This window comes from Phaseolus vulgaris, chromosome 9, assembly GCF_000499845.2.
Source record: "Phaseolus vulgaris cultivar G19833 chromosome 9, P. vulgaris v2.0, whole genome shotgun sequence".
In the NCBI taxonomy this organism is placed as follows: Eukaryota; Viridiplantae; Streptophyta; class Magnoliopsida; order Fabales; family Fabaceae; genus Phaseolus; species Phaseolus vulgaris.
The window spans coordinates 13,203,404-13,227,586 of NC_023751.2; the positions used below are offsets into that span (position 1 = coordinate 13,203,404).

General features: G+C 28.3%; 2 protein-coding genes across 2 annotated transcripts; both read right to left on the reverse strand.

Moving 5' to 3' along the window:
* Positions 1–4,178: 4,178 nt before the first annotated feature.
* LOC137820654 (uncharacterized) lies at positions 4,179–4,940 on the reverse strand. Its single transcript, XM_068624838.1, has one exon. It carries the CDS (start codon positions 4,815–4,817, stop codon positions 4,476–4,478), a length of 342 nt encoding a protein of 113 aa, XP_068480939.1. The 5' UTR covers positions 4,818–4,940; the 3' UTR covers positions 4,179–4,475.
* Positions 4,941–8,383: 3,443 nt separating this feature from the next.
* On the reverse strand, positions 8,384–11,630 carry LOC137822836 (eukaryotic initiation factor 4A-9). The gene is made up of 5 exons (XM_068627840.1): positions 11,352–11,630; positions 10,891–10,967; positions 10,606–10,712; positions 9,940–10,370; positions 8,384–9,351 (listed from the first exon to the last, which is right to left on the reverse strand). Exons 2-5 carry the CDS (start codon positions 10,956–10,958, stop codon positions 8,716–8,718), a joined length of 1,242 nt encoding a protein of 413 aa, XP_068483941.1. The 5' UTR covers positions 10,959–10,967; positions 11,352–11,630; the 3' UTR covers positions 8,384–8,715.
* Between the last annotated feature and the right edge of the window lie 12,553 nt (positions 11,631–24,183).

Sequence of the window (24,183 nt, forward strand, 5' to 3'; positions counted from 1 at the left end):
AACACATTATTTTCATAAAAATGAAATATATACATATAATTCTTTAAAACAAAATTGTTCTCTTATATTGCGTGAATAAATAATATTATTTGTTTTTGTCGTTATGGTTAATAATTTTATATAACATTATAACAAAATAAAGTAAGATAATGTAATTTAATTAAATTATTAAAATAATTATATAATATTTTTATTGAATTTATTATTTATTCCTCTTAGGACATATATAATTACAAATATGTCTATTAATTACATTTTAATTTCACTTCAAATTCATGAAATTGAATAAAATATAACTAAACCTATTATTTAGCAACTCAAAAAAACACATTTAGGTTCTCTTTGGATCCGCTGAACACTATTTATCCATATTGAAAAGCGATGAAATTTTGTATTTGTATCCAGGACTTGCGAGTAATACAGGGAGGGGAAAGACAGATAAAGTGAAAAATGGTTCTTTGTTGAGTTGTGAAAATTTTCTAAATTCTTTTTACATTTTACCTTATTATCCTTCACCACCATGTGCCATAACAATTGCATGTAAGTGCATATATACACAAACTTTATTAATGAATTTTGCTTTAATAAACTAAAATACTGCATTAATATTTATTTCATAATTTTTCTTTTACAAATTATAACTCCAACACATTATCATAAATAATTTGTTCCAGTACCAAAAATAATCTTTTAATTGATACAATTATAATTGAAAAATAAATAATTCACAATTATAACTTTATTATAAATAAATTTTATAACAATTTATATAATTTATATTTTTTCGAAGTTAGCTTGTTAAAAATGATGTTTCAATTGCAGAAAAAAAATATTTTAATTAAAAAACAATATAATTCACAAATAATCAATCAAATTATTTTTTTATAAATTTTTAAATACAAAGGAAAATGTGTAAAGTTACATTTTTATCAATTAAAAAAAATATCATTTCAATCACACTTATCACATTACTCACAAACTTTTATAAATTTTTCTTACACTTTTCACTTTATTTACTTTAATTCAAACACCCTAACTTTTTTACACTTTTTCTTCCAATAATTTCTTTTTCACTCCCTCATCCAAACACAACAATAATACATTTACGACACTAACACCTAAAAAATAATCATTAAAAGTTTCGATTTTAAAAGCTACACATCACATCACATAAACTTATTAGTTTGTAAAAGAATTCATACACTCAATTCTATTATTAGGTTTGTGATCAAACGAGATTGCCATAAATTGAATCAAATTATAATTCAAGTCCAAAACATTTTTTTTAACTTTTAAAAGATACAGAGTCTTTTGAAAATTATATTTACCTCTGCTAAGGTTTGAATAATATTATTATATTTTATAATTTAAAAATAAATATTTTTTTTCTATTTTTAATAAAAAACATTTACACTTTTTATAATTTTTAAATAAATATTTGTTTATTTTTATGTTTTTAATAAATGAAATTTACACTATTTATGTTTTTAATAAATTTACATTTATCTGCCTGATTCCATTTACATAAAAAACTAATTTAATATTTATAAAAACTCTTTAAATATTTTTTATTTAATTTTAATGTTCATAATTTTTATTTAAATTTTATTCAATGCAATATTTTAAAAGAATATCAAAATTAAATATTACTTTATTAAAATATAAAAAGGTGATAATGATGTATTACAAAATTAAGAAATGTTGAATATTTATTTAAGTATTAAAGAATGTGTGAAAATCATTTTATTTTATTTTAAAACTAAAATTAAGTGTCATATAGCTTTTGAGAAATTAAATGTAATTTTCTCTATTTTATTTTATAGAAAGTGTTTGAGATATTCTAAATATGTTTGGATATGTTTATTGATATATTTGGTTTTCGTCAAATAATAAAAAAGGTAATATCATCTTCCTTCTTATTCACATCATATTTCATGTTATTTTAATAATTAATTTTTTTTTTTTACTTGTAAGACCAAACATCAATTCTCATAAGTGTATTGGTAGGGTCCGCACAATCGAATCCATGTAATCATTACATCGGTCGATACTTCACAACCGATTATGTTTAAGCATAATTAGTAAATCTAATCAAAAGTTAAGAGCTAAGTAATGTATTTCTAAACATGACTTATACTCTCTCTAATCTGGTTCAATAAGAAAGGTCCACTAAAATAATATAAATAACACAAATTTTAAGAATAAGACACGTAATTATACAGTACTCAGAATACCGAGTGTTGAATACTAAATATGACTTGAGCATCAGAGTGTCTTCTGCAGGTACTATTTGAGTCTGAACTACATAAAGATCGAGGAGTGAAGCAAGTAGAGGAGAGGAAGGAACTTGCTTGGAAAGGAACATACGTGCAAACCGACCGACCGACCAAGAAATCAGAGGAGTAGTTTCAATAGTTCTCTAGACCCTAACCCCGTACGAGAACAATAAGAAATCTTACTTTTTTTTTCAATGTTGAAAACAAATATTTTATATTTGCTATATACCTATGATTACAATAATTTTTATTTTCATCAATAACATTTTTTATTATCCTCATTTTCATTAACATTCCATATTTATAAACACATTGCTTACATGCTTAAAAGAGTATTTATTAAATTTGACGGTGTTTTGTATAAATGTATCTTCTATGCCTACCTAAAATGATTATATTAAACATCACTTCTATTATCTACCTAAATTTCCTTCCATTAATGCAAGAAGACGCGCACATAAAACAAAACAAAGAAGAAAACCATAAGCCATTTCTTCTCTTTATTTGTTTATAAATGGATGGTAGTTGACCAACTTGATCTAAATTTTTTTAATTGATCACTATTTAATTTGGTTCAAGATATATAAAATTCATTTTACTGTGCGCAAGCTTATTATCAAAAGATGGGCGACATGTGGGTTTAAGGTAAGAAAATCAATGAGTTAATATACAACTTCGTTTATTTTTTAAAAATTTTATTGAGTTGGTGTAATTGAATAATTTTAAAGGACATAAAACGAGTCTTAATAATGAGACTTTCATAACTGGACGAGTTTATTAAACATGATGTGAAATAAAAAAAAATTATAGAGACATTCTTAAATACGAATAACTTAAATCTTATAATTTATTAATGAAACATGATTGCATTACCATCTAATGAACAATAAATGTAATGTATCGGATCATAAAAATGACACATACATCACTTAAGAACAATAAGACAACAATATAAAGGAATAGGAGGACAATGCTAAACATAAAATAACGACCAAACTTGTCTAAAATTCAAAGATTCTTAGACCAGATAATTTACTATTAAAATTATAAAATTTATTTTAAAACATATTTTACTAAAAAGATTATTCAATTCAACTGAGAAATTATTCTGCAACATTTTGGACTAAAATTATGAAAGAATCTAACTTTTTATGCAACCATACCATCTTCATGTGCTTTGGCTAATCAAAATCACATTCACTAAACTTCCTTTCTCCCAACCAACAAACCAAACAATCAACAATGCTTAATGCATCATAGAATTCAATATCATATTATTCTAGCACATTCTAAGTTGTGTTTTTGACAAAAAAAGTTCTGTATCATACTTTACTCACTTTTCAATTCAATTAACTTAATTTAAGATAAAACATACTAATAAACTATGTCAATAGAGGGAAACATGTATCTTACGAGTTATCTTTTCCCCTTCTCGTTTCCTTTCCACTCAAAAATACCATGCCATTATGCAAATTATTGAAGAACTCAGAAGTTACTGTCCCTGCCCACAGAACTATTTATCCACAACTTCATTTCAAACTACTTTCTGACTTGTGGCTTGTGGAGTTGAAGTGGAGGTCCACATCACACTAAGCTATTCCCCCCCAATTTTTGTTATCACTATGGCCATACCCCATGAAAGAGCAATGACAGCACAAGGGAAAGCAACTTGATCACCACAAAACACAAAAGCTTTTAACACCTTCAGTATCACGGACTAAATAAAAGACCTTAAACGTTTAGTGGAAACATATATATAAGAAAATCCCATTACAGAAGACAGAGAAAGTGCCATGGAAAAAAAAAACACCTACCCTTGAAGATTTTTGCTGCAAAACTAATTCTGATTAGAACTAGAAGATGGCTTATTGTATCCCAATGATGATGATACTAGAGACAAGATTGAGAAAACACTCATAACAAAAGTCTCACTAAATATGGAAAGATCTTTACTACACATGATTCAGTCCATCATGGAGTTAAAAAATCATGAACAACAACAAATATAAACTGCTGTCAACCCTCAAAATCGATTTTCCAGGACCCAATAACAAGTAACAAGTTATTTCACATAAAGACAAAAGCTTTGACGAATTCAAGTAAACCGATCATAACCCATGAATGATTAATCTACAAATTCTTCCCATAAACATAGCTGATACATGTAATAGAAAGGAGGAATTTAAATAGATTAAAGCACTACCAGCCATACACGACTTGAGAGTACTTGTTCTTGAGCCACCTGAAGCTCTTTCTGAAGGAGCCTTTGATCTTGCCTTCAACAGAGTACATTTTGTAGCTGGCAACCCTCTTCTTCCTCTGAAGCTCAGGATCAGATAAGGTCAAAGACTTTGAGAAAGAAGAGGCTGCAGAAATGCTTTTCCCTTTCTTCAACTTCAAGTCCCTAGGACCCATCTGAGTTTGAGCATAGGAAGCACTGTAACATCTGAGATCATAAGGCCTGCTGGGGGCTCCATAGTAGCTCTCAATCTGCATCATTTGCCCATTTGCGTAAGACCTTGATCTTTGAAACTCTTCCATGGAAAATTGGACAGGGAGGACCAAGAACAAGAGTGGAAAAGCCAAAGGGTGGTTCTCTGTCTTCAACTCTCAACCTTTTATTTATTTGATCAGAATAGAAAGATTATGAAAATACAAGGGACAGTGGTGGCGTGGGGTCCAGCAACGACCATAAGAGGTTTGGTCTACGGTGGCTCAGTTTTACTTTCAACTTTGTTGTAGCTTTCTCCATTTTTCTTTCTCGCTGTCTCTCTTCTAATAATTTAAATTCCACCCACTGTTAATGAATCTTAGGCACAATTCATATATTCATTGTTAGGTGCCGTGTTTTCTGGAGATTACTAATTATCAACGCTTTTATTAAATTCATTTTTTAAACAACTAAAAAATAAACAAAAATAAGCAAAAAATATATATTTTTTAAGACATTCTGGATATTTAGTTAAATTTATTATATATTTATTACTTTGTCTTTTTTTAATCCGTGACTTTTAGAATTTTCCTTTGTCTAAAATTTACGGTTTTAAAATTGTTGAGGATTTTGCTTTTGACCCGGACAAAGGATTCCGCGTCAGACAATTCATCTGCCACGAATTCTGATGCTTTTTTTAATCACTCACGACAGCAACAGAAACAAAGGCTATTCTTTTTTTTTCATAGGCACATTTTAAAATATAATTTTTCTAACTTCCTACAACATAACTTTTGATACTAATAAATATATATATTAGTTTTTCTATGCTTCCAATAATCTAACATAGTTTAGGAGATTCTCCTTTTAAAATAAAATATATATCTCAAATATACTAATTAATTCTTATAATGTTATCTCAATAAATTTAAATAATATTTTGTTAACCTTCTAAATACTTTTTAAATATAATTTTTTAAATACAATGATTAACTTAATATATTATTTTTATAAATTTAATGTCAGAACGTTAATAATCAAAATAAATATTTAATTTTGATAATAATATATTCAATATTTTTTCAAATATATATATATAGCCGAATTTAGTTTTGGAGTATTATTACCTCCATTTAGAGTACTCCAGAAGAAATCATTAGTTTATTGTTATATTTTAACATTTACTATTGAACTAAAATTCCTTCTATACATATCAAAACACTTACCTTAAATTAAATACTATAACAGCTGTCTTAAATTTGACGTACTTTATAATGATACTTATTTGCAAGGTTTTGTTAGAGTACTATATTTTTACAAACAAAATTTCAAAAGTTTTTAATATCTTTAGTAGATTCTTATAAGTTTGTTTTTGTATGAGAGGATGAGATAGCAATTATTAATTAATAAATAATTGATTTTTTTGTCTTTTTTAATAAATTACAATTCTGATTTTCGATTGAGAGTATTTTTGTAAAAGATTTTTCAATATTCAGATGTGTATTTGAGTGTAATTAATATCTTATAAACTCCTAATTAATATTAATATTAATATGCGTTTTAATTAATATTTTATAAACTCCTAGCGTTCTTATTACCTAATTTTTATACTGTTTAATTAATATTAATATGCGTTTTAATTAATATATTTATCCACATGTCGTTCAATCGGATAGTGATACGTCATGGAACCATTCGACCCTTAATGGTGCATAAGTAATTTTTTTTACATTTTTTTGGAAATTTACACAATTTATTGTCTTAAATATTAAAGCAGATTATATTTGCATACTTTTACCATTCATTTATTATTTGTTTTAAGCCATCAAGACACCGTAGATGTCACACTATCTTCTTTCTACACAGACGTTTGTTTCATACATATTCAACGTAATCATTTTTGCTTGTGCATGCTTGAAGGGGTTAGGTATAACGAGTGAGTTGTGATGTTGAACCATTTTTATTTTTCTAAAATGAATAAATGTGTAAAAAAATAAAATGGAAACTATATGCCATTAATTTAAAGTTAATAAAATTTAAGTTTAATGATATATTTTATCTCCCAACTATTATTATTTTATGATTTTTATTATCTATGATTTTAATGTATATTTTATTGTTCTGTTTTTTTAATTTATTTATTTATTTTATCGGTTTATTAAATTTATATAAAGTGTTATTTTTTTTGAAAACGACGTTATTTAATTACAATTTTATTTTTCAAAAAGGAATTGTTTTGTTAGTAATATTATGATAAGATTTTAAAATAAAGGCATGATGACAATATTTTTGGGGAAAACCTTAAATCTAAAATATGCGAAAATTCAAAAAATTTATAGTAAATTCACTAAACAGTTATAATTGAATAATAAATCATTCAGTTTAGTTTTAAATTTATGGAATTCTCTAATTTGAATTACAAGTGGGTATTCACTCTATATATTTACTCACTTTAGAATAAATAAATTCAAACAATTACTAAAAAATGAAATCTCAACCTTAATGTTTTCAGTAGTTCGAATAGACTAAACGTGTGAGAAATAGCTCCATTTAAAAAAAAAAATAATAATTATGTTTAGCTAGAGGTCTTTTTCGTGGATGTTCGCATCTTCCTTTTATTCATCACTTGACATTCCTTTATTCTAATTATAAAGTTTGTTCCTATTGTACTGCTCCATTTTTTTTAACCAAACTATTTGTGTGAATTGATTCTTTTATAAAATAATTATGTACCGAACGGTCAAATACCGCCACGTATCAATAATCCTGAGAACACATGAGGCAAGTAGTATCTTTAAACATTATTTATTTGATACTTAAAGTGTTGTTGCCAAGAAATCTATTTTATTTATTTATTTTAATATTATTTTAAGTGATTAACCTATTATATCATTTTCAGTTTTTTATTTAATTTATGTATCATTGCAGATTATAACTAATTTTTCTCAATCCATATTAATTAAATTATATTTGAAAAAATGTTATCTTGGAATAAGAGAAAAGACATAAAAAGTAATAAATTTTTGTTAAAGGCTCCTCAATTAAAAAGGAAGATGAAGTAATTTAGAATACTTAAGATAGCGTATGCAGTACAGGTAGATGGTTCTCAATATCTGTCTTGAGGTTCATTCTAACTGGGAAGTTCTCATAACATATTAATTTCCATCATTCTCTGATTTGACGGTGATGAACTACACGTAATTTAATTTAGTTTTATTAGTTGATAATCCTTGACAGACTATTCTTTAAGTTCTAAATAGCTTGTGAACTGTTCCAACATGTCACAAACAAGTCTCCGCACGTAGTATGAGTAGTATAGCGAATAGTTGACCTAGCAACTGATAGCAATTGCTTCGATTTGCACCATATCGTCACTTCACAATTCACAAATACGTGACGAGCAATCTATTCTTAACTCAGAAGGGAACCCTCATTGTAAATTAAGCATGCCACATTATCTAATCAAAAGCTATATAATATATAAAGTTAACAAGTAAATGTGTTTATTTATAATTTCTTTTGTATAAAGATATCAATAATTATAAGTCTTCCTTGCAGACAAATAGAGAAGCCTGTGCACAAAGGTCCAGAAAATGAAATTTAATTGGGCTGCAACTAAAAAATAGAATCAAATGACTGACAGGAAAATAAAAGTCGAATCAAATCAACAGGGCGATAATAGAATAAGTCCAGTATATTTCCAGCGCGACATAAAAAAGGTTTCAAATATACACAACCATCTCGCGGATATATTAAAACAAAACACACGGAAAGCAGCAATCTACAATCTGTAGTAAGACAGATACACAAACAAGCAAGCAACAAAATTGCAGCAACGCATTCTGCTAAACCCAAAATTAGAGAAGTATGCCCATTTCAAAATCACCGGTTTGGAGTTAAGTTCAAGTCTTGCCAGAGAAAGGCCCTGCCAGGGCCATGAAAAATGAAATAATGACAGAGGCCTCCATAATAAAAATCATACCAATCAACAATGAAGGGGAGACCAAATCAAATGAGATCAGCTACATTGGCTGGCAGCTCCTCAACCATCACATTATAGAACTTTTGGATGTCAAGCAGCATCCTGTCATCATCACTGGTCACAAAATTGATAGCAACACCCTTTCTCCCAAACCGACCACTACGACCAATTCGATGGAGATAGTTCTCTGGCTGAGTTGGCAGATCATAATTTATAACAAGTGAGACTTGCTGGACATCGATACCACGAGCCAAAAGATCTGTGGTGATAAGAACACGGGAGGACCCGGAGCGGAATTCCCGCATGATGATATCCCTTGTGTTTTGGTCCATATCTCCGTGGGTGGCTGAAACTGTGTGATCACGATTCCGCATTTTGTCTGTCAGCCAATCCACCTTGCGTCTAGTGTTCACAAAGATAACACTCTGGGTGATTGCCAAAGTTTCATAAAGATCACATAGTGTTTCCAGCTTCCATTCCTCCTTGTCTACATTGACAAAAAACTGCTTGATGCCCTCCAGGGTAAGCTCATCACGTTTTACAAGAATCCTCACAGGTTTGTTCATAAACTTTCTTGTGATTTCCAGCGCTTCTGGAGGCATTGTGGCAGAGAATACCCCAACCTGAATCTTAGGAGGCAGTAGCTGAAAAATATCATAGATCTGGAAAGTGGAAAAAAAAAGGCAAATTCAGAAGGATACACTTTATGAACCAACCAAAAGGTAGATAAAGTTGTAGCTATTTTCTATTTCTCATGCACATGTTACCAATGCAGACTGCAAACGATAACATATAGTTTTCAGAAAGGAGAGTAAGTATTTAAATCTTCCTGTCCATAATAACATTAAAGATGTAGCACTTAGTGAACAAAATATTTTTTCCAAATAATAGCTCCACACGCTTTTTTTTTTCAAATTTTATAGAGATGAAAAATGGATACATAAAAGAAAAGGAAGCCAAGAGACTGAAAAAATGAATTTTCATTTTCCCTGTTCTTCTAGGTGCAAAATCTAGTCAACTGTGGACTTGTGCCTTTAACAAGCTAATACATTGTTGATATGTATCTAGCACACCAAAATATACTGTTTGACTGATATACTACAACTAACAACTTTAAAGTAGCAATTATAATCATTATCTATATATCTGGTTAAAATTCAAATAAAATACTAAGCCAAAATCTAATTCCATAACAACAAATCAACAGAATAAAGCAAATTAAAGAAATCAACATCAGTAAATGAGAGGACCTGATCCTTAAAACCTCGAGAGAGCATCTCATCTGCCTCATCCAATACAAACATCTTGATGTGATCAGGGCGCAGAGATTGTCTGCGCAGCATATCAAATACACGACCAGGAGTACCAACAACTACATGAACCCCACTTGAAAGGATGCGTTGATCTTCACGAACACTGGTCCCACCAACACAAGCATGAACCTTGACACCTATATAGTCCCCTAGTGCTCGCATGACCTTCTCAATTTGTTGTGCAAGTTCACGAGTAGGAGCAAGAACTAGTGCCTGACACTCAACTAAGCTGTAATCAAGCTGCTGCAAAACTCCAGAGCAAAACGTAGCAGTTTTTCCAGTTCCAGATTGTGCTTGCTGAATTACATCAAGCCCCTTGCAGAAAGGAACAATCCCCCTTTGCTGAATTGCAGAGGGTTTCTCAAAACCTTCCCAGAAGTAATACAACATCCATATAAAGGCTCAGTTATCAATGACATAAAACAATGGTAATAATTAAAACAGAAAGTGCAGCAAGCATTCAAGATTCTTACGAGACATATAATTTAACTGTAAATTAATCTCATATTTTATGCAGATATAAACAATAGAAAGTATAACCAACACTCTCAAGCAAGAATCAAGATTTAAAATTATATTACATTCAAATATTGATGTACATACCGTATGCATAAATACCCCTCAGAAGGTTCTCCTGCAATCCCATAGCATCAAAGCTTTCGCAAACTTCGTCATAAGAAGTAAAAAAATCTTGCCCATCAGCTCCGAGTCTGGTCCCATCAACACATGAAACCAAAAATGAGTATATAATTCTAGGCATGGGTGCATCACAGGTAGGCATTGCGTATGAAATAATAAGATGGAATCACAAGTACATAGATGAAAAAAACACATGTCAATGCAATAGCATCTCTATTAAGCAAGCATCTAAGGGAAGGGGAAACCTACAACTCATCCATCTTAGCATCATAATGACGACCATCGAATTGTGATCCTTCTGGTGCCTGCCCAGCCATGATTTCAAACTGCAAAGAACACAAGACATCAACTCATTTCACAATCGACAGATCAAAGCTTAGACACTGATATTGCACAAATTTCAATTTTCCAACTTCAAATACAGATTTTTTTTTTCTGAATAATCTGATACAGTCTACTGAACATACAACACCTACAGGGAAGCAGAGGCAGATAACCATCGGCGTTTCTTTTAAGCACACAAGCAAAAAGTTAAACAACATTAGTTATATTAGTTTCAGTTACTTATGGAAGATGTGAGTTCTGAAATAACTTTTTTAAGAATTATCACGCCAGAGAATAAATCGATCCGATCAAAAGAGCGACAGTAATCTATACCATAAATTTCAAATAAAAGAAATCTGAATAACAGCTAAGTAACGAAATCGAACCTTTGAGGAAGATGGAAGAAGTTGGAATTACGAAATAATGAAGAGGATTGAGTCTGTGAGAGGCAATTGTGGAGTTAGGGTTTCCAAAAATCGAAGGGCGATGGCGGTGGCTTTGAGACAACGACGTATCAAAGATGACACCGGAAGAGAGTGTGAAATTGGAAATGTTTTCTTATTTCAATGGATTTCGATGATTTTGTTTTCAATTTATTTCTCGATTTTACCCCTGATATTTTCCGTTAATTACAGCCTCATCCACAATGTTACGGCGTCGTGTCCACTTACATATAAACCTTCCTCTGTTTTAATAGAAAAAACTGAAACACGTGATAAGTTTGCTTAGATTAAGGAAATCTTATTTTAAAAAGAAACTTTCGACAAATCTTATTTTGTTACAGCTATTTAAATTTTTATGTTTTATTTAAAAAAATATTTATGATATAAATTAATTTTGAAAGATTAAGGGGGAAATTTAGTAAATTTTGATAAAATTTAGAAGATATAGTAGGATGTGAGATTAAAATTTGAGAAAGGTGTTTTTTTTTATTGAAAGTGAAAATTGATATTTTGGGTGATTATTTATTGGATGAAACTGTTGGAGATATATCATGTTAAGAAGTGTAGTATAAGCCTAACTCAACATCATAAAACCGATTCATAAGATGAGGTTTGCACTTACTTATATACAATGAAATGTCCTCATCTTTGGTCGATGTGAGATCTTCAGCACACCCCTTCACGTCGAGACTACCAACTCGTGTGTAGAGATATATGTTATGGGTGGTTCGATAACGACCCAATAAAGGATGACCTGATAAACCCAACAAACACTCGCTATGATAGATTCAAAATGATTTTGATACCATATTACAAAGTTGACTTTAAGCCTAACTCAACCCCATGAGTCGATTTGATGGGGTTGAGTTAGGTTTAAAGTTCACTTCGTAATATGGTATCAGAGCCATTTTCGAGTCTATCCTAGCGAATGTTTGTGTTGGACCTATCGTGTCACCCGCTATCGGATCATCCATAATATATAGTCCCACGCACGAGTTGGCAGTCTCGGCGTGAGGGTGTGTTGGAGATCCCACATCGACTAGAGATTAGAGCATTTCATAGTATATTAGTAATAAAAAATAAATAAATTATATTCCATTAAAATATTGAAAATCTATAATTATATATTGATTATAATAATAACGTTAAAATATTTTATTATAATTTGTCTTTTACAATTATGATTTGAAACTTTTTTTTTCCACTCTTCTATTTCTGCCTCATTCTGTCATGCACAACTAAGGTGTGAGATTTCAAAGTTGTAAATTATTGAATAGACAGTGTTATAGTACCTATCCAATTAATCATACAAATAATAATTTCTGACCTGGTAATAATATATTTTTTAATGTGTTTCCATAATGTTGTTTTCTCTTTCATAATTTATATTAATTTTTTGATTATGTAATTTTATTTTTAGAATGTCATTTGTTGAGTTTTCCTATTAAGTAAAAAATTAATTTTACTTGTAATACTTTGATAGTTTCTTATCCACAAATGTTCTTGTTACATATATTAAGATATGTAAACGATAGTGTGAAAATAATTAAAATAAATGAATCAATTTAGATTTTAATGTAAATAAATATTTTTTCAGTGAACATATATTTAATAATCAAAATAAATTAAATTATCACTAAAAAATTATTAAATATAAATTAATTTTAAAGATAAAAATAATTATTTATTATATTAAATAATTTAGATATTATTTTATAAACTAAAAGAGTAAAATAAAAATTAATTTTAAAAATAAAAATAATTAGTTGTTATATTAACTTAGATATTATTTTATAAACTAAAAGAATAATGGTATATAAAGTAATTTTTATTGTTAATATATATTTTTTAAATAATTTTTAATTTATATATAATATTAATTACCAACATTCTAACTACTAATTACTTTAATTAGTAATTACTTTAAATTCAAAATTAATTATTATAAAAATTAATTTAGAATCTAAAATTTTATCTTGAAATATATCATTTAAAATATTAATTTTAGTATAAAAATAAGATTTTCAGTTTATAAAATTTTAAAATCTAATTTCTCACTAGTAAATTTTTAAATTTTAATATTTTGTTTCAGTTAAATTTGAGTTTTAAAGTTTTTTGGATCAAATAAAGATTTAGTTGAACTCATGGGCCTTGCATATTGGGCCTACATTAAGAAAAGAAATTGGGCCGTCTTGCAAATTAGAAAAAATCCTTGGCAAATTCTTCCTGCACCATATCAGTTTTAACCTCCACCATATCAATTTTATAAATTTCCAAAACTACCCTCCTGCACCATATCAATTTTATAAATTTCCAAAACTACCCTCCTGCACCATATCAATTTTAACCTCCACCACCATATCAATTTTTTAAATTTCCAAAACTACCCTTATTCCAAATTAAAAAATCCAAAATAATAATGATAATTGAGAAATAAAAAAATACATGCCGGAAAAAAAATTCTGAACACAACTAAACTGGATAAAAAAATTCAGAATTCAAAAATATGTTCCGAAAATTGAAATCCAAAATATTTTAGATAAAAGTTTCAAAAATAATTTTTTCCATTTTTGTGTAAGGTTATTTTCATCATTTAGAAGGGGTATTTTTGTCATCTTCTAGAGCTGATTAGGTGCATGCTGAAATTCATATGGTGGAGGGAGAAATTGCCACAACTCTTTAGTATTTATTTTTGCAGAATGTATTATTATCTATTCTGGATTTTGATTTCTGGAATAAAGGGTATTTTCGAAATTTTAAAATTGTATTGGTGCAGGTTCAAAAATGTTGGGTGTAGGAAGAATTTGCCAAAATCCTTTCATGTTTGTTTCTCACTCTTCACTTTTTAGTTTTTGGTCTTTCCAAACGGTTTTATGTTTTCTTGGTTAATTTTCTCAGTTATTTCATTTTAATGTGATGAATGTTGCTGAAAGTGTTATCTTTGTTAAACAATTATATCGTAACATAGTTAAGGGTGATAGATAACCCATCCAAACTAATAAAGATTGAAAACTAGCAACTGTTAATTTTAAAAAATAAATATGCATTTTTTTTATGTAATTTGATTTTTCAATCCTTGCGTTCAAAATCAAATTGTAAGCATATTAAATTTATCTTATTTTTCATCAAATTATATATATTTTTGAAAAAAATAAAAAATATTTTGATTTATGATTTACAATTTAATCAAGTATTTGTCTTTGAAGAGATTTGATATTTTTATTTCTTTCATATATTTAAATTTCTATTAAATAAATATTGATTTAGGTAGGTTGAAAGAAAGAATAAAAGTTATATTCGAACCCATGATATCTGTAAACATTATGTATAAATAAATATTATATCTCTCTATATATACATATAATAATACATAGTATACAGGCATAATTATTATATACATAACATAAGCACACATTTTTATTGTATGTTGTTTGCTAACTTAATTCTTGTTTATTATAATATATACAACAAAATTAAATAAAGTAGAAGTATAATGTTGTTCATTAAGGATATTATACAAAATGATATTTTTTATTATTCAATACCACTTGTTTATAATTTTGAGTCGAATGTTTTGTATGATATACAATTGATATTATCTTGACTATAACTTGTACCATAACGTGTTGAAAATATTTTATAATAATTTTGGAAATATTGTTGAACATAATTTGGAAACTTGACACCACAAAATATTAAGAATTTTTTTTTATCTATAATTAAAATATATTTGGTGTCAGACTAATACATTTTAATCATTCCATCTATAAATAGGTGGACAAGGACCAAGTATATGTACACTGTTAATCATTTATCATTTTTAACTATCTATAAAAATTAACTTGAGCATCATAACATCTTTTACATGTACACATCTCATCTTACATCTCATCTTATACTGAAGAAAATCATCAACATTGTGAAAGAGAATATCTCAAAAGAAATATGACAAGTGAAGGGACTTTTTAATTTATACAGTAACACTAACATATCAAAAAATAGGTTAAGTATATTTTCTTGTTATTGTGAAAACTTTACGTATCCACATAAAATGTTTTATTTTCAATTCAATATTTATACACAATTTTAATGGATTTTATATAAGGCGAGACATATAATATTATATCAAATCAGATGTTTTTTTAACTTGAGAGCATAAAAAATAAGTAAACAATTAATTTTGATAATAATAGTTAAAATTTTAAAATATATAGACTTTTATTCAACTGAAATGTTTTGAAATAATTTAGTAGATCAATTTAGGTTTATTTTTTTTGTATCCTTAGCATATGATAGGTTAAGGGCCCATCTCTTTACAATAATATTAGTTTTTGCTTATTATGAGAATAGATTAAGTTATTAAGCTCTGAAAATCATTTTTAGTGCAAATAAATGATATATATTAATTAAAAATAGTAAAAGTTGAATCTAATGATAGCAATGGACTCTGCATTTGAACTTCTATGATGATTATATTTGAAGTTTGGATTTTAAAATTGCAGATGCATGGATGAAACTAAAAACTGATAGATAACTAATAAAGGTTTTGAGCAATGAGACAGAGCCATATAGCCATGGGATACAGTGACAGTTGCTCACGCTTCACATTTGTTTTCGATGAACTACAATGGAAGTGTTTCAATTATTTTAAAATTATGTATTGAAATTGACAACTGCTGACAGATTTTTAAGGATAGTAGTTCCTTTTTTACAAGGACAAGAACAATATTCTTCATTCAGTACCAAAATTAAGTTACCCAGAACTCATTACTTTGCTTTTTCTTCTTCTTGATATATATTTTGCCAATTTTAAAGAAATGATTTGATTCTACATTCTTATTTACCCCCATGAAGTTTTTTTTTTTTTCTGACAAAGTGTTGAGGTTGGAGTAAATATACATTGTACATGGTCAGAAAATATGTCAAAGGTAGAGCAGAAAGACCACTGCATGCATCGTTACTGTATAACACTGCACAGGGTTTTTGTCATGTGAGCAGACCTGAACTTTTGTTATTCCAAGATATAGAATTTAATTTCTGCAACATTTTTCCTGTTTGAATTAAGGAACAGAGAATGAATGGTAAAGGAGAGAGCTCTTAATAACCACACTACCTAAAGAAATTAATTGCTTGTCAGAAACTATAGATTTATATAAACTATTAGATTGCCCTTTGTCTTTATTGCACTAACAGTGTAATATTTATGTTAACAAAATATCTTTCACTAATACATGATATGTAAAATATTAGTACATATAATACCCTCATATTACATAATATTGTAAATCTTCAAATTAGTAACACTTCTAAATACAGTGTATAAGATAAAAGTATAATTTACATTACCAAACATTAATTTTATCTAATTATAAGAAGTGAGTTGAAACTGTGTTAAAGAATATTATATTAACAATAACAACCACCAAGTTAACCTGAGCCTTGCTTTGCAGAATCTATTGCTGATACAAATACAAATTCAAATTGCATGTTAGTTTATTTACTACTAGAATTTTTTAATATTTTAGAGTTTTTCTTGTTGTGTGTTTTATATGGAGTCTTTTTACAAAACTTGCATTCCTTTAAACTATTGTGATCTTTGTAATACAACATACACTCATCAATGCAACTATCTATATTTATTCTTGATAAACCAAGCCCTGCAACAAGTTTCTTTGTTTCCCTAAAATTAGAAGGAATGACATTATTAGATTATTAGGATGGTTTGATTCTTTCATCAATTTCATCACATCAATTAAACAAGCTTGTGAGACTTTTTACAAGAAATTAATTTTTAAAAACAAAAAATAATTAGTTGCTATAGTGACTAAATTAGAGAACATTTTAGATACTAAAAATATCTTGGTTTTTAAATTAGTTTCTATTATTGTTAAATGATTTTTAAATTGATGACTAATTAGCAATCAAAGTTTTTACTACCAATTATTTAGTTTATAATAAACTCTTATTTAGTTTATAATAAACTCTCAGAATGGTCTATGAGTAGAATTTGACATTTCATAAAATTTGGTAGCTTCCATGTTTGGAGAGATTCCTCTTCATTGTGTATAAAATGTTGAACACAGCAATATCAAATACCATATCTTGATGTTTATTAACATATTCGTAGATAAATTCAAATTTGTTTTTAGGGATTGCAAGCACCAGAAGATAACGTATGAAATTTGTTTGTATTGTTTAGGAGTTTTGGGAAGCTCTGAAAATTACAAAGTATTGAATCTTCACAACATTTTTATTTATAAAAAGAGTTATATAATTATACAACTAATATAAAAGTATTTAATTTTACGGGTATTGAAAATAATTTTGAAACATTCACATGTAATTTTGTAGCAGAAATTCTTTTAAGAGAAATATGTAAACATTTCTTGCAAAAAATAATTTACATAATTTTTTTGGAAAAATTTCTTTTAAAAAAATTGCATGTAATAAATGATTTTCTAATAATAATGAAATTTTTAATAGTTTTGGTGCAAAATTGCATTAGCCAAAAAAATGTCTAAATTAACATCGACGCAAGTAATTTTATAAATACTGTTTTTCAGATAATTTTATAAATCAAAATTTGCATGTATTTCTTAGTCTTTTACCAAAAAATTTGTAGGTGTTTACTGTAACAAATATTCCACACAAAAATCACAGATGTCCTTTTTATAAAAAAAATTATAGAAAAACGTGCAGGTAATACATATTTTTCTAGTAATTGATGCAGTAAAATTGACAAGTATTACACTAAAAAAATTATCAAATAAAAATTAATTTCAGAGACAAAAAATAATTAGTTGCTATAATGATTAAATTAGATATCATTTTAAAGACTAAACAAAATTTTGATTTCTAAATTAGTTTCTATTATTGTTAAATGATTTTTAAATTGATATCTAATTAGCAACCAATGTAGTTAAAATCTTGGTTGTTAATTAGATACTAATTTAAAAATTATTTAACAATAATATAAACTAATTTAGAGATTAATTTTTTTTAATTTATCTTTAATTTATTTATTATACCAACTAATTATTATTTTTTAAATTAATTTTTATTTCATAATTTGCTTGTAGTGTTAATATTGATTTTCTGCAAATAATCTTGCAAAAAAAATTTGTAGATATTTTTTGCAAAAATAATTCTAGAAAATACATATATATTTTTTACGAAAAATATTTTAAAATAAAAATTGTAAGTATTTTCTATGAATAATTTTTTGCAGGAAAGTTTGTAGGTAATAAATGTTTTCCTAGTAGTGGTTGCAAGTAGAACCATTTAGAAATATGCATATATGAATATGATGCTAAACTTTAAACAATACATTCTTATTTTACCTCTAAACTAAGAAAGAATGTACCTTATTCCAGTGGCACAAGTTACACTTGCAAAGAAACCATTCTCTTACCATATATATATATATATTAGTGAGACATAGAGTAAAAGGAATAAAGTTGAATTTCTTTTGTAAAGTCTAAAAATATGGGAAAGAAAGAAGAAAAGAAGGCATAAAATAGTTAAAGATAGAGAAGCAAAAAATATGCATGGATCCACCAGCTCCAGAAGCAGCAACAAGGTTCTGCAACAGTGCAGAGGTAGGGATGTAGTTACATACACACCGCCAAACTTAGCCAATATTGGCGTGCAGAGTTCACAGCAGTAAAGTTATTATGAATGTGTGATATGAAGCACATGGCTCCAAATTCTGGTCACATGCATGCATGCTTGCCACCATCTCTGCCAAATAAAAAATTGAAAAGGAATAGAGCCTCCATTAATTTCTGATAAGGCATGCAATGACCTTCATTGACTGGTTTTGTTGGCCAGTTCCCAACACACTGGAGTGGTGTGTAGTGAGTATCGAATTCCAAAGGATTTTCGCACTGTGGAAATTGTAGCATTAGGATTATTAGGGTTTATCACTTCATGATCAGTCAATATCGTCACCCCAACCCCACTACATATCTTAATGGAATCAAATCAATACCCCACTTGCATGCACCCCTACCCCAACCACACGATGTGGGACTTCAATTCGTTATTTACTTCAATGATGCCGACACACAACCAAATCAAAACAAAACAACTTCACAGATTATTAAAATAAACACAACTAGTAGACCTTGTTCTTAATATTTCCAAAACATTTAATAACATTGTCCCAATAGAATTGTTTACAAACATTCTTCTTCCTACAACTAATCCTCTCAAAAAAATGACCCATGTATCTTTTCCTAATTATACTTTTGTATACGATTTTCATTCAATATCTTATATAATATATTCAAATTCAGTTTCACTTTGTATGACCAGTATGTTATTTAAAATATCAAAATATATAACTAATAGTTATTAATTTTTCGTAAACTAAAATACTTTAATACATAACATACAGATTGATTGAAATCGGGAATATATGATGATATTATTATGTCTAACACCTTATACAACTAGTTTTAATTGGTTAGATTCTCTTTTGTTTTTAAGTGTTTTTGTAAGTTCTTTCTTGTCTCAAGTTTTTTATAATTTTATTTAATTTATTTATTACTGATAAAATTTTTTATATCTAATACAACTTTCTATTATTGCTTGAATTTGTTCACTAACATATAATATTTTTCATGACTGTATAGGCATATTCAGTGCAGTAAGCTATAGCATCTAAGACATAACGCAAAATTAAGGTAGATTTTGTTTTGCTTTTAGCTTTTAAGAAATAGTTTTCGTAATCAATTTTGATGAATTGTTTTTCAAAATAAATTAGATATTAAAATCTTGATAGGTAATTAAATATCAATTTAAAAAAAACTATTTATTAATGATAGAAATTACTTTAGATATTTTAGTCTTTAAAATAATATGTAATTTAGTTAATATATTAATTAATTATTTTTTGTCTTTATAGTATTGATTTATGTTTAATGATTTTCTTATAGTAAAACTAAGGCTGATACCGAGTGTTTGTTGGGTCTATCGTGTCACCCACTATCATATTGTTATTAAACCATCCATAATATGTTGTCTCATGCACGAGTTGTCACTCTCGGCGTGAGGGGGTGTGTGTTGGAGATCCACCTTGACTAGATATGAGAATATTTCATTGTATATAAGTGGATGCAAACTTCACCTCATGAGACGATTTTATAGGATTGAGTTATGCTTAAAGTTCACTTTGTAATAGATACTATTAACCACAAGTGAATTTGAGATACCATTCTTCTCTTTAAAGGTAAGAAATACATTGTGAAGGCAAATGGATTTACAAGGTGAAACTTAAAGTTGATGATACATTTCAAAGAAAAAAAATAATGATTATTAAACAACTTGATGTCATAATGCTTTTTTTCATGAATATTTATGGGAAAATTTATACGCAACTAGCAACTAGCCAAATCAATTATAAACTTCTTCCTCCATATTAACATAGGAATTTAATCAATCTTCTTTTGATACTCATTATTTTAAAAAATCATTTTTTTTATCAATAACAAGAATAAAATAAATGGAAATACTAGGTGTACTCCAACCCTTTTACAAAAATCTAACAAAACTCTACCACCTAGATCAAATGTGAACCTCCTCCACATACCATACTTATGAGCCAAAAAAGGCATCTAAACAAAATGAATACATAAAAAAAGGTTCACATACATCAATCCAACTTTGCTGATAAAAAAACATCAATCCAACTAATACCAAATAAAATAAACCACATCAATAACATCATGACCATCAAGATATTTTGTAAACCATGTTAATAAACCACATACTATTAACACGACATGAGCAAAAAGAAAATCTTTAGACTTGTTGTTCACATTAGCTCCATCACAACAACTACCCCATAAAATGTTGTCCTCTTCTTGGCTTCATTTAGAAAGCTTTGTCTCAGTGCGTATATCTAACCTGCATTCAAAACATCACCATGCCTAGCAAATGCACTAAGATCAAATGATAGCTATCATATATAGATAAAAATGGTTACAAATTAGGCATCCTCGTAGTTTTTAACATATTTTAAACAAGTTATTAGGTCAATGCATCATTAAGCATGTGAAAAATTGACCATTTTGGTTTTACATGTTATCCATGACCAAACTTTTAGTTGTGCCACTATCTAGATCAAGAGAGGTATCCTTAAAATAATGTTTTTTTATGTCTCCAAATCTCGCTAATTGTGTTTAACCGTATACAACCCCACAAACTATTTCCAAATTTAGATAATCTCAAACTCCTGAACGATTTAAAGTGAGATTTTTGTAGGATATGTTGGAGAGTGGATTCATCAAACCATTTGTAACATTATTAATTCCATATAGACCATGTGATGCTACACCAAACAAAAATGATTAACAATTTCCATAAGACACATAATGTTTTCTAGCTCTATGCCTATGCAAATTAACTTTAGTTGAAACTTTGTTAAGTAAAATTTTCCATCCAACAACTTAGGCAGAGGGTAGTGCCTTAATATTCCAAAACTGGTCCAAAATGGTATTGTTTTCCTCATTCTCCTCCTTATCTAGCAATTTATAAGCATATTTGACCGTGAAAACGTGAGTGACCTCATCTGACCATCTACATTCATCATCCTCTGAATCCTAAAAATTGTGTTCTCGATTTGACCTATCAAAGAACTTATTTGATCGATTTCCCATTAAAAAATAGTTCTTCTCCATTCTAAATCCCAGCACCAAGTATTATTCTGTCATCTTCCTACTTTGAAAATCACTGTCTTCTTACGACGAGATAGATTATATAGTCTAGGAAATATTTATTTTAAAGAGTTGTTTCTCACTCATTTGTCTTCCCATATCCTTATTCTTTTTGCATCCCCTACTACCCATTGAATATTATCGTCAAAACATTTCCCCAATTCCTCCATTGCAACTACAATTTTAATGTCTCTCCACCAAATGATTTTGCTTTACTAAATTCTAAATTCCTTAACTCTCTCCATCCCTCATACTTAGATTTCAAAATTTCTTTCTATAAATCCTCATTCTCCATGGCTAGCCACAACCACTTTCCTAAAAGAGCAAAGTTAAATGTCCTTACATCAATGGCATCCAATCCCCTGGCTCCTTGGTTTACATACCTTATCCCAAGCTAACCATGCTATTTTCCTACCCTCACTTCCCTAATTCCAAACTTTTTGTAATTTCTTATGTAGAATAGTGAAAAAGAAGTAATTACAAATTTCAGTAGACATACTTTGCCAGCAAAGGTCAAACACTTTCCCATCCATCCCACCAACATAATTACATTCCAAAAATTTAGGCTTCTATGATTCTCACATAGAACCCAAATATTTAAAAAGAATTTAGAAACAACCGATAGAAAATCTATAATACCAAGTCTTTTTTTAACTAATAATTCAAAATTCATGATATTGAAAATCTCAAATGTTTTCTTTTAAATTATTTCACCAGCTCTCTGTTGAAGAAATCCACATGTTAAATGCATAGTTGTCAATCATAAATTTCATTAAGTGAATTAAAAATATTGAAATTGATTGTTATATTATTTGTAAAAGCTTCTGTCATAAGATTTAAATCTACAGGTATAGTTGTCTCAACAAGTTAAAAAATCATATTCACCTGCAGCTATATCGTGAATAAGTTGTGATGTAGAGATCGAAATAACAATGTCTTGTTATTATCTAATCTAAAGTTACCGAACATATATCATTATAATCTTTCTCTATTTGTTTATTTTTTATCTTGTTATGTTATGGCTGATGTATAAGGATTTGATACTCCTTGTACCACTTATATATCACTTATAGATCTCTTTGTTGTGAATGAAAAAAACAAAAAAGTATCTTAATTAAACCCCTTGACTTTTATTCATATTCAACATGTCAATTATACCTTCTTTAACTTGCACGGATATTAGAGCACTAACAACAGTAAGACTAGTTTTTCATTTTATGTTTTCTTTTTTCAGTGTCTGTTAGTTTCTCTGTTTGTTATTTTTCTCTTTCATGTATATCATGTCTTGTATCCAGAAACTTACAAGAATTTCTTCAATAAAATTCTGGTTTTTTTACTTTCTGCATTCTGACAATAATATTTATCCCATTTTATAGTTGGCTGAACTTTGTATTGGTAGATATTTGAAAGGATGGATGTGAATGCAGAAGGTGGTATAGTTCGAAATCTTTTTTTTTCCATTCCCCTTGTTGAAACACCTGGAATTAACAATCATGTACCAGTATGAGTCCTCTTCTCTCACCAAAAAGGGTTAAAACTTTAAACTCGTGGTCCTTCCTTATTGGGAAACTAGCCATTTCTTTCCCCTTTGTGATCATGCACCATCACTTCATAGTTCATATCATCATTGGAAGTAAACATGTATAGTTGGAATAAAATATTGTATCATAGGCACGACCCCAAGATCTGTATTTCATGCGTCCATAAGGTGTGAAACAGCCTTTTGTTGGCGTGATCAATCTATATATGCAATCAATAATTACCATCATTCTTAGGGGATGTTGCCACTTTGCACTTAAACTTTGCATATATTGGAGACCCAGTTTATAATTTGAGTATTTTGAAAGACTTAAATATGTAACAAAGACATATCTCCAAGAATATGGCTAGGTGTCTGTAACAAGACCGTAAGAAATTGACAGAAGAAAAATGATTGGTTTTTTGGTCCCTGGAATCGCGAGGTTGAATGTCCATATTTAGCAGGGACAAAGGAGGTGAACCAATGAAAGTGGTTAATATACAAATTGAATTTAAAATGCATATTGTGGGAATTGTCA

Excerpts from the sequence above, each read along its gene's own strand:
- LOC137820654 (XM_068624838.1), bottom strand. The coding sequence starts at position 4,817 with ATGGAAGAGTTTCAAAGATCAAGGTCTTACGCAAATGGGCAAATGATG.
- LOC137822836 (XM_068627840.1), bottom strand. The coding sequence starts at position 10,958 with ATGGCTGGGCAGGCACCAGAAGGATCACAATTCGATGGTCGTCATTAT. Across the intron at positions 10,371-10,605 it reads GAGGGGTATTTATGCATACG|GTTTTGAGAAACCCTCTGCA; the intron begins GTATGTACATCA and ends ACTTCTGGGAAG. Across the intron at positions 9,352-9,939 it reads CTCGAGGTTTTAAGGATCAG|ATCTATGATATTTTTCAGCT; the intron begins GTCCTCTCATTT and ends TCCACTTTCCAG.